Raw genomic sequence first — 12,016 nt, forward strand, 5'->3', positions numbered from 1 at the left:
CAGTTTGCTGTGGCCTCGACCTCCCAGGCTCAAGCAATCCTCCCACCTCAGCCTCCCAAGCAGATGGAACTACAGGTGTGCACAACCACACTCAGCTAAATTTTTTTTTGTATTTTTTGTAGAGACGTGGTTTTTCTGTGTTTCCCAGGCTGGTCTCGAACTCCTGAGCTCAAGTGATCTGCCTACCTCAGACTCCCAAAGTGCTGGGATTACAGGTGTTAGCCATCATGCCCAGCTGACATAATGTTTATATACCATTCTATGTATTCTCACCATTGTTTGTCTTAGTTCTATAACTGAATATATGAAATGTTCATCATTTATGCTTTTGTCAATGTTTCTCCAGTTACTCTTGGATGCATGAAGCTCATTTTCTGTACAGTCCTCAGAAAGAGCAAATGTGTGTATAGTATTCGAAGTTCTTATACTTCAAACTTTTTTTCTCTAGCTTGCATATTTGACATCTTGGCTTGGCATGAAATATTTGTTTCACGCCTCCTTCCATCGAGTTTTTTGAAAATGATGTTAATGTTATCCTGCTCTGCATGATGATTTTGAGAAGTCTGATGCTAGTCTATTTCTGTTGCCCTTGTAAATTATTTCACCTTTTTGATTAAGGAACTGAGGATTTTCCTTGTCTTTAAAGTCTAATAGTTGTACTAAGATTTGTCTTGATTATTCTAGGTCAATTTTCCAGATACTTGGAAAACTCTTTCAATATATAGATTCAAGACTTTTATTTCAGTGAAGTTTTCTTGGATTATAGTTGTTTTGTTGTTGTTTTTTTTAGACAAGGTCTCGTTCTCTGATCTCCCAGGCTGAAGTGCAGTGGACTATCATGGCTCACTGCAGCCTTGACCTCCTGGGCTCAAGCAACTCTCCTGCCTCAGTCCCCCGAGTATCTGGGACCATAGGTGCACGCCACCAAGCCCAGCTAATTTTTGTACTTTTTGTAGAGATGGGGTTTCGCTATGTTGCCCAGATTGCTCTCGAATTCCTGGGCTCAAGAGATCTACCCACCTCTGCCTCCCAAAGTGATGGTATAACAGGCATGAGTCACCACGCCAGCAGGATTATAGTTTTTTAACACTACTTCTGTCTCAATGCTTTGATCTTCTTCTTCTGGGACACTAATTATATGTAATATGGGTGTATTCTTTGCCTTTTTCTAATTCAACTACTTTCTTTCTGGCTTTTTTTTTTTGAGATGGAGTGTCACTCTGTCACTCAGGCTGGAGTGCAGTGGCGCAATCTCAGCTCATTGCAACCTCCGCCTCCTGTGTTCAAGAAATCCTCCTGCCTCAGCCTCCTGAGTAGCTGGGATTATGGGCACACGCCCCCATGTCTGGCTAATTTTTGTATTTTTAGTAGAGACAGAGTTTCAACATACTGGTCAGGTTGGTCTCGAACTCCTGACCTCAGGCGATCCACCCACCCCCAAAAGTGCTGGGATTACAGGGATGAGCCACCATGCCTGGCCCTTTCTGGTTTTTTATATTTCTTCTTCTTTTTTTTTTCTTTTCCGACTTTCCTTTTTAAAGCCCATTTTCATTTGAAATTATTTTCACTTGGGTATCTTCAATTTAAAACTTCATTTTCAATATACCTTTCCTTCCCCATCTTTTCTGGGTTCAAGTATTTGTCATTTCATTTATTCTTGTCCATTGTGATCCTTAGTTTGAATCTTTTTTTTTTTTTTCTTTTTGAGACAGAGTTTTGCTCAAAAATGTTATTTCTAGAGATGGGTATAGGTACTATACAGAAACGAAAGAAACACTGGAGGAGCCTAGAGCACCAAGGGTGGCAACTCACAAGGCTCTGAAAAGAGTCTGAAGGAGGTGAATAACAGAAACCACAAGTAAACTAAAAAATATACAAGAGAAGGCAATAGGAAAATGAAACAAGTAAGATCAAGGTAGACAGAGACAAAGACCCAGATGAAGAATGGTTATGAAATGGGATAGATAAGACCAATATAAAATGTTGTCTGGTTAGGAGGCAGCAAGATAACTGAGGTAGAACAATTAGAATGAAGAACAAAGGAAATTAAGCATTTGACTGGAAAGCAAACATCATAGAAGAAAGAGTAGAAAAGATGAAGATTAGAGAAAGCAACAGGTAAGCAGAAAGGAGAGTGAATTGTTTTCACTGCAAATTTTATGATGTTTTCTGCAAACATATGAAGCATATAAACTACTATGAATAAGCCATTTGGCATATATCACTCGTTCAAGTAATGTTGTAAGTTTAAAGCTGGTATAAACGCAGTACTTTGAGTGAGATTAAAAACAAATAAGTTGATAGGTTATGAGAGAGCAGTTTGGGAAAAATAATTAAAAATTTCAAACTGCCTTCCGTAGTCTTAATCCCTAACAATTTTACTTCCAATATTTTATCCTGTAGAAAAGTTCCAACAAGCAGTAAAAACATACATATGTGTATAACAATGTTCATTCTAGCTTGAATTATATTTGGAAAAAAGGGAAACCTAAATGCACACTTACGTGGTTGAAAGTTCTGTATTAACATACAAGGGTGCCAAGATTAATGTGCAGTGAAAAAGATAACAGAGAAGCAATATAGCATAGTGATTAAGAATGCAATTGGAGCATAACTGCCCGGATTTACTACTGACTATATCACTTTGAGCAAGTTAATTAACTTTCCTAAGTCTTACTTTATTCACAAAACCAGATTTTTAATATATCTATCTCAAAGACTTGTTGCGAAGATTTAAAAGAAAAAAAATCAATTTAAACACTTAGCAGACAGTATCTGGCACACAATAAATACTTTAGGTAACAACGCTACTGGCCAGGCACAGTGGCTCATGCTTGTAATCCCAGCACTTTGGGAGGCTGAGGAGAGAGGACTGTTTGAGGCCAGGAATTCTACCAACCCGCAACATAGTGAGATTCCCATTTCTATTAAAAAAAAAAATAAAAAAGATAGCTACTATAATTACTACCGTTATTATACTATGATCTCCTTTTTGTGTTTAATAAATATATAACCATGAAGAAACTAGGGAAAATATATAAAAAACGTTGAAAGTATCTCAGCCGCAGAATGAAGTGTAACGGGTTGGAAAATACACATTTTCTGCTTTAAAATGAGTATTATATATATTCCAAAGTTCTAAAATTGTTTGGCGAATAGAAAATGAAGTTAACATTACTTATGGATGTAACAAAACTTTAATTTCTAAATATTTTAAATATTTATCTAATTTCTAAATATTTTAGAACTTTAATGTGACTCCTTTAATTATGTTTTACACCAAAGCACACTTCTATTGAATCACTTTATAAAAAAGAAAGTAAAATGAAAAAATTAACCTACCCCTGCAGTTGCTGCTGTTGGTGAGAGGAAAGGGGCACTCTTGGTTTATTCCAGCCAGTGTAATCCTGGTTACACCTCAGTTTTTTAACAGAAAGAGGAGCTGGCTGAGGAAGAAATCCCAAACTTCTTTTGGCAGAGGGAGTCTGGCTTGAAACATTAGTCCTACAAAAAAGCATAAATAATGAAGAAGCAAAATAAATTTTTGAATACTACTATTTTCCCTGAATAGATTAAGAGAAGTCAATGTTTAAGGAAAAAAATCTTGAATTTAGGGAAGTATCAGTAATAATGATCACTTAAGGGAAAACTCTACAAACGTAAACTAGCAAATCTGTTCCTACACAGATGGAGAGGGTTGTAATACATAACATATTTAACCTACAACCAAAATAATCCATGTGAATAGCCTGAAAAAGAAAACAATACATATAGTTTCACTGTTATCCATTTTGTGGATACTACATTAGTTTACCTAGTCTTGGACAGACTTACAGTATACTTTTTCCACTGTTACAAATAATATAACAAATATTCTTACCCAATCTCCTTGAGAAATTCCTCTAGTTTATATGCATAGAAGTGAAAATGTTAGAGGTATTTTCAATCTTCATTTTTAATTTTTCGAGATATGGTGATTATTTTCCAAAAAGGCTGCACCAGTTTATACTTCAAACAACAGTGACTTTCCATTTCCTCATATGATTACATTACTTACTATTATCAGTTTTAATTTTTTTGCTGGGTCCAGTGGCTCACGCCTGTAAGCCCAGTACTTTGGGAGGCCGAGGTGGGCAGATTGCTTGAGCTCAGGAGTTTGAGACCAGCTTGGGCAACCTGGTGAAACTCTATCTCTACCAAAAATGCAAGAAAATTAGCCAGGCATGGTGGGGAGGATCTGTAGTCACAGCTACTTGGGAGGCTGAGGTGGGCAGACTGATTGAGCCTGGGAGGCAGAGGTTGCAGTGAGCCAAGATTGCGCCACTACACTCCAACCTGGGTGACAAAGTGAGAAGGCATCTCAAAAAAAAAAAAAAAAAAAAAAAAAAGTTTTTAATTTTTACCAATAAAGAGACACTTGATTTCACTGTTATTTGATTTTGCACTGTCCTGATTACTACTGACACTAACATATTCATATAGTTGTTTACTCTTTTCTGAATTGCTTTCCTATACTCTTATAGTAGGTTCTTTTTTTTTGAGACAAAGTCTTGCTCTGTCACCCAGTCTGTAGAGCAGTGGCGTGATCTCGGTTCACTGCAACCTCCATCTCCCGGTTTCAAGCAAGTCTCGTGCCTCAGCCTTCCAATCCCAAGTAGCTGGGATTATAGTTGTGCACCACCATGGCCAGCTAATTTTTTTGTTTGTTTGTTTTTGTTTTGAAATGAAGTTTCACTCTTGTTGCCCAAGCTGGCGTGCAATGGTGTGGTTTCGGCTCACTGCAACCTCCGCCTCCCGGGTTTAACTGATTCTCCTGCTGCAGCCTCCCAAGTAGCTGGGATTACAGGAGCGTGCCACCATACCTGGCTAATTTTTTGTATTTTTAGTAGAAACGGGGTTTCACCATGTTAGCCAGGCTGGTCTCAAACTCCTGACCTCAGGTGACCTGCCTGCCTTGGCCTCCCAGTGTGCTGGGATTACAGGCGTGAGCCACCATGCCCGGCCTAATTTTTTGTATTTTAGTAGAGAAGGGGTTTCACCATGTTGCCGAGCCCGGTCTCAAACTCCTGAGCTCAGGCAATTTGCTCGCCTCAGCCTCCCAAAGTGCTAGGATTACAGGTGTGAGCCACTGCATCTGGCCCACATTCTAATTTTAATATTTTTATACTGTGAAATTTATCAATTTTTAAAATCTTGTTTAAGATCTTTGTATTTGTATTTTGTTTAAGAAATCATCTTGTGGCCGGGCGCAGTGGCTCACGCCTGTAATCCCAGCACTTTGGGAGGCCGAGGCGGGTGGATCACGAGGTCAGGAGATCGAGACCATCCTGGCTAACACGGTGAAACCCCGTCTCCACTAAAAATACAAAAAATTAGCCGGGTGCGGTGGCGGGCACCTATAGTCCCAGCTACTTGGGAGGCTGAGACAGGAGAATGGTGTGAACCCAGGAGTGGAGCCTGCAGTGAGCCGAGATCATGCCACTGCACTCCAGCATGGGTGACAGAGCGAGACTCCATCTCAAAAAAAAAAAAATTATCTTGTACCGTAAAAGCACAGAAATTTTTTCCTGTATTTTCTCTTAACAGTTAAATTTTGCTTTCCCTTCTATTTAGGTCTTCAGTACAGTTATAAGTGTCTTTTTCTGTATGTTGTGAGGCATACTTTTCTAAAAGATTTACTTTTCTATAAGGCAAACCAATTGCTCCCAAATTACTGATTGTTTGTCTGGGCCATGTGTTTGTTGCTGTTTGGTTTTTTACCTAAAAAAAATTTGTAGGTCAGGCACAGTGGCTTATGCCTGTAACCCCAACACTCTGGGAAGCTGAAGCAGGAGCATCAGGAGTTTGAAACCAGCCTGGTCAACATACCAAAACACTGTCTCTATTATTTTAAAATTAAGGCTGGGTGCAGTGGCTCACACCTGTAAACCCAGCACTTTGGGAGGCCGAGGCAGGCACATCACCTGAGGTCAGGAGTTTGAGAACAGCCTGGCCATTATGGAGAAACCCTGTCTCTACTAAAAATACAAAAATTAGCCAGGCGTAGTGGTGCACGCCTGTAGTCCCAGCTACTTCGGAGGTTGAGGCAGGAGAACTGCTTGAACTTGGGAGACGGAGGTTGCAGTGAGCTGAGATCACGCCACTGCACTCCAGCCTGGGGGCAGAGAGAGTCCGTCTCAAAAAAAATAAAAAAAGTTAAAAATTAAAAATAAATTGTGAAATAGAATACTCATATGGGAAAAGTGTATAAAAATCAAATGTGGAGCATAACAAATTTTCACAAAACAAACACTTGTGTAAACAACCTTATTATTGTCTAAACCCCAAGTTCCCCTTTCAAGTACAACGCTGCATTCCTCTAACCTAAAAGTTAGCATTATCTAATAGTTTTATCCCTTACTGCAAACCCCTAAATATTGTACTTTGGATAATATGTGATGTATCTATTTTCATCTTGTTTACAATCTTTCTGCATCTTTACATTGTAGTTGTTTCTCTTTTACATAGCACATACATTTTCTTCTTACATTAAATCCTGTATATCTCTTTAATTGGAATATTTAGTATATATTCATATAAATTTTATATAAATTTAGTATATCATATCAGTAATGTCAGTACTGATTTATTTCTTGAATTTTATGATGAATTTACTATTTGTTCTACATGTACTATGTTCCTTTTTTTCTTCTTTATGCCTTCTTTTAGAATGTTTGACTATTTATTTCATTGTCTCCCCTCTGTTAGTCTGGAAATAATATAGGCTTTTATATATAATATATTTTATATTGTATACATTTATATATATTTTTTAACAGATAGGGTATTGCTCTGTCACCTGGCTGGAGTGCAATGGCACAGTCATAGTTCACTGTAGCCTTTAACTCCTGGGCTCAAGCATTCCTCCCACCTCAACTTCCCAAGTAGCTGGGACTATAGGCATGCACCACTATATCTGGCTAATTTTTATATATTTTTTGAAGAGATGGGGTCCCGCTATGTTGACCAGGCTAGTCTCAAATTTCTGGACTCAAGTGATTCTCTCATCTTGGCCTCCCCAAGTGCTAGGATTACAGGCGTGAGCCAACCATGCCCGATCTGGAACTTTAATGGATGTCCTAAAAATTATATTATGCATTAAAAATAAAAACAACTTTATTTTAGTATAGGTGACATACTATAAAATGCACACATTTAAAGTGTATAACTTTAAGTTCTGACACATATACACTCATGAAATCATCACCAGAATTAAGATAGTGAACATATCTATTACTCCCAAAAGTATCCTGGTGCCCGTTTGTATCCCTCCCTCCCACTCCTCTCTGCCTGTGACCTTGTCTCTACGGCAACTACTGATTTGTTTTCTGTCACTATAGATTACATTTTCTTTTTTTTTTTTTTGAGACAGAGTTTCGCTCTTTTTGCCCAGGCTGGAGTGCAATGGCGCGATCTCGGCTCACTGCAACCTCCGCCTCCCAGGCTCAAGAAATCCTCCCACTTCAGCCTCCCAAGTAGCTGGGATTACAGGCATGCGCCACCACCCTGGCTAATTTTTTTGTATTTTTAGTAGAGATGGGGTTTCTCCATGTTGGTCAGGCTGGTCTTGAACTCCCGACCTCAGGTGATCCACCTGCCTCAGCCTCCCAAAGTGCTGGGATTACAGGCGTGAGCCACTGCTCCCGGCTAGATTACATTTTCTAAAATTTCATATAAATGGAATCATACAATATGCACTTTCTTATGAGGTCTTTCACTCAGCATAATTATTCTGAGATTCATCCATTCTGCTGTGTGTATAAACAGTTCATCCTTTCTATTGCTAGACAGCATTCCATTGTATGAATATACCACAATTTGTTTAACCACTTACTTTCTCTTTTGAAATAGTTTTATTTTTTATTTTTTGAGACAAGGTCTCACTCTGTTGTTCAGGCTGGAGTACAATGGCACCATCACAGCTCAGTGCAACCTCCGCCTCCCGGGTTCAAGCGATTCTCCCGCCTCAGCCTCCCGAGTAGCTGGGATCACAGATGCACACTATCACGCCCTGCTAATTTTTTTTTAATTACTGTATTTTTGGTAGAGATGAGGTTTTACCATGTTGTCCAGGCTGATCTTGAACCCCTGAGCTCAAGCTATTCACCAGCCCCAGCCTCCCAAAGAGCTGTGTCACTGCGCCCCGCCTGAAATAGTTTGATTTACAAAAAAGTTGCAAAATAGTACAGAATGGCTTTCACCCAGCTACTCCTAATATTAGAATCTTATATAATCATAGTACAATGACCAAAACCAGGAAATTAACAATGATACGATACTATTAACTAGTAACCTACACATGTTATTCAAATTTCATCAGTATTTTCACTAAAGTCCTTTTTCTGGCCCAGTATCCCACAGTGTAAGTAGCTGTCATGTTTCTTTACTCTTACAATCCTCAATTTCTTCTTTTTTTTTTTTTTTTTGAGACGGAGTCTCGCTCTGTCGCCCAGGCTGGAGTGCAGTGGCTGGATCTCAGCTCACTGCAAGCTCCGCCTCCCGGCTTTACGCCATTCACCTGCCTCAGCCTCCCGAGTAGCTGGGACTACAGGCGCCCGCCACCTCGCCCGGCTAGTTTTTTGTATTTTTTAGTAGAAACGGGGTTTCACCATGTTAGCCAGGATGGTCTCGATCTCCTGACCTCGTGATCCGCCTGTCTCGGCCTCGCAAAGTGCTGGGATTACAGGCTTGAGCCACCGCGCCCGGCCAATTTCTTCTTTTTTTTTAATGGCTTTGACAATTTTGAAGAGTAATGGTCAGGTATTTTACTTTATTTCGTTCAACTGGGTTTGTCTGATGTTTTCTCATGATTGGATTGAGGTTATGCATTTGCAAACAATGACAGCTAAGTGACATTGTGACCTCCTCAGTGCATCATATTACAGAGTCTATAATGACAATGTCTTATTACTGGCGATGGTAATCTTGATTTCTTGGTTAAGGTATCTTCTGGGTTTCTCTACAGTGAAGTTACTATTTTTCCTTTTGTAATTAAGAAATATAGGGAGATACTCTGAGACTATGCAAATACCCTGTTTCTCATTAAACTTTTGTCCACTAATTTTAGCACCCAATGATAGATTTTACCTGCAATTATTACTGCGGTATTTGATTAAGGTAATATTTCATTCCTACAATCCTCCAAAATTCTTAATTGGAATTCTTCTGTTAGGGAGAGCTGTTCAGTCTCTACACATTCATTCATTCATTTCACTGTGGACTCAGGCATATTTATTTTTTTCTACAGGTTTAATCCAATAGTATCATTTTGTTACTATAATTGTTCTAATTTAGGCCATTGGTAACCCTTTCAGGTTGGTTCCTGTATCCTTTGGACATTTCCTCTTACTTTTTTGTGCATATCTTTACTTTCTGGCACCACAAGATGTTATAGACTGATCTTGCATTTTCCCTGCTCTAGCCCTGGAATCAACTATTATTTCAAGGAGCTCTGCTTTCTTGTACTGAATAATAGTATTTAAAAATCAGGGTCTGCAAGCTACCACTGACTTTCTTCACAGAATTAGAAAAAATTATTTTAAATTTAATATGGAACTTTTTTTTTAAAGAGCCTATATAGCCAAGAGAATCCCAAGCAAAAAGAACAAAGCTGGAGGCATCATGCTACCTGACTTCAAACTATACTACAAGTCTACAGTAACCAAAACAGCACGGTACTGGTACCAAAACAGATACATAGACCAATGGAACGGAACAGAGGCCTCAGAAATAACACCACACATCTATAGCCATCTGATCTTCAACAAACCTGACAGAAATAAGCAATGGGGAAAGGATTCCCTATTTAATAAATGGTGCTGGGAAAACCGGCTAGCCATATGTAGAAAACAGAAACTGGACCCCTTCCTTACACCTTACATAAAAATTAATTCAAGATGGATTAAAGACTTAAATGTAAAACCTAAATCCATAAAAACCATAGAAAAAAATCTAGACAATACCATTCAGGACACAGGCATGGGCAAAGACTTCATGACTAAAACACCAAAAGCAATTGAAACAAAAGCCAAAATAGACAAATGGGATCTAATTAAACTAAAGAACTTCTGTACAGCAAAAGAAACTATCATCAGCGTGAACAGGCAACTCACAGAATGGGAGAAAATTTTTGCAATCTATATATCTGACAAACATCCAGAGTCTACAAGGAATTTAAACAAATTTACAAGAAAAACCAAATAATCCCATCCAAAAGTGGGTGAAGGATATGAACAGACTTCTCAAAAGAAGATATTTATGCGGCTAACAAACACGTGAAAAAAAGCTCATCATCAGTGGTCATTAGAGAAATGTAAATCAAAACCACAACGAGATACTATCTCATGCCATTTAGAATGGTGATCATTAAAAAGTCAGGAGACAACAGATGCTGGCGAGGATGTGGAGAAATAGGGATGCTTTTACACTGTTGGTGGGAGTGTAAATTAGTTCAACCATTGTGGAAGACAGCATGGCGATTCCTCAAGCATCTAGAACCAGAAATACCATTCAACCCAGCAATCCCATTACTGGGTATATACCCAAAGGATTACGTATCATTCTACTATAAAGACACATGCACACATAAGTTTATTGCAGCACTATTTACAATAGCAAAGACTTGGAGTCAACCCAAATGCCCATCAATGATAGACGGGATAAAGAAAATGTGGCACATATACACCATAGAATACTATGCAGCCATAAAAAACAATGAGTTCATGTCCTTTGCAGGGACATGGATGAAGCTGGAAACCATCATTCTAAGCAAACTAACACAGGAACAGAAAACCAAACACTGCACATTCTCACTCATAAGTGGCAGTTGAGCAATGAGAACACATGGACACAGGGAGGGGAACATCACACATGGGGGCCTATCGGGGGATGGGGGGCAAGGGGAGGGAAGAGTGTTAGGACAAATACCTAATGCATGCAGGGCTTAAAACCTAGATGACGGGTTGATAGGTGCAGCAAACTACCATGGCACATGTATACCTATGTAACAAACCTGCACGTTCTGCACATGTATCCCAGAACTTAAAGTAAAATAAAATAAAATAAAATAAAATAAAAAATCAGGGTCTGGCACTAGGGATGCTCATAGTTACTCGGGTGTGAATGCTTCAGGGTCCCCCCTAGTGGACTGAGCTAGGAAATGTATGTGTGTAACCCAAGACATACAAATGCATGTATGTTTATTTTGAATCAATCTATACATGTATATACATATATAAAACCTTGAGTTCATATTGACATCTCTGATTCTAACTGAACACCAAAGGTTCATACTAGTTTTCTTCCTTTCCTTATTTCTTTCTCTGATGTTGCAAGTCTGGATCTCAGTATCTACAATGTTTACTTGTTCAATCCAAGTATACACATGAGGTGGTTTCAGAACTGCTAACCCTACACCCTTGTGAGACACAAACTACGAACTAGAGTACAATATTTGTGTACTCGTGCATTTTTGATATATTGAAGTCTAGTGTTAGCTGATTCTTTTACCTTTTCCTGGATAATGAAAGAAACTAGGACCAATTTAACGCCATTTAATTATTCTGTGTCTTCCTTCTTCCCTTCTGGTTTATACGTTATTGTCATTTAAACCCAACAAGATACTACTATTGTTCTGTATAACAGAGTTTATCAAGATAGACAGCACATTAACTTTTTATTGCTCTTCATCCTTCCTGAAGCTCCAGCCTTTCATCTGAGTTCTTTTTCCATCTGCCCAAAAACTTCTTTAGCATTTCCTTTAGCACATATCTGTGGGTAAACTCTGTTATTTTGTTTTGTATGACAGTATCTATTTCACCTTTACTTCGAAATTATAGGATATTTTCACAGCAAATAAAATTCTATGTTGGCAGTTGTTTTATTTCAGCATATTGAAGATATTTCTGGCTTCTACAATTGCTACAGCCAAAAGTCAAAGGTCAGATATTTTTGCTCCTTGGAAGCTGAAATGTTTTCT

General features: G+C 38.6%; 1 protein-coding gene across 5 annotated transcripts in view; it reads right to left on the minus strand.

The window, feature by feature from the left end:
- Positions 1-12,016, minus strand: part of USP37 (ubiquitin specific peptidase 37) — a 119,841-nt gene that overhangs the window by 59,773 nt on the left and 48,052 nt on the right. For all 5 annotated transcript variants that reach the window (XM_021924002.2, XM_021924003.2, XM_021924001.2 and 2 more), the window contains exon 10: positions 3,343-3,504. In XM_021924002.2, the coding sequence (XP_021779694.1) occupies positions 3,343-3,504 (162 nt within the window). The remainder of the gene's footprint in view (positions 1-3,342; positions 3,505-12,016) is intronic.

This window comes from Papio anubis, chromosome 10 (genome assembly GCF_008728515.1).
Source record: "Papio anubis isolate 15944 chromosome 10, Panubis1.0, whole genome shotgun sequence".
Lineage (NCBI taxonomy): Eukaryota > Metazoa > Chordata > Mammalia > Primates > Cercopithecidae > Papio > Papio anubis.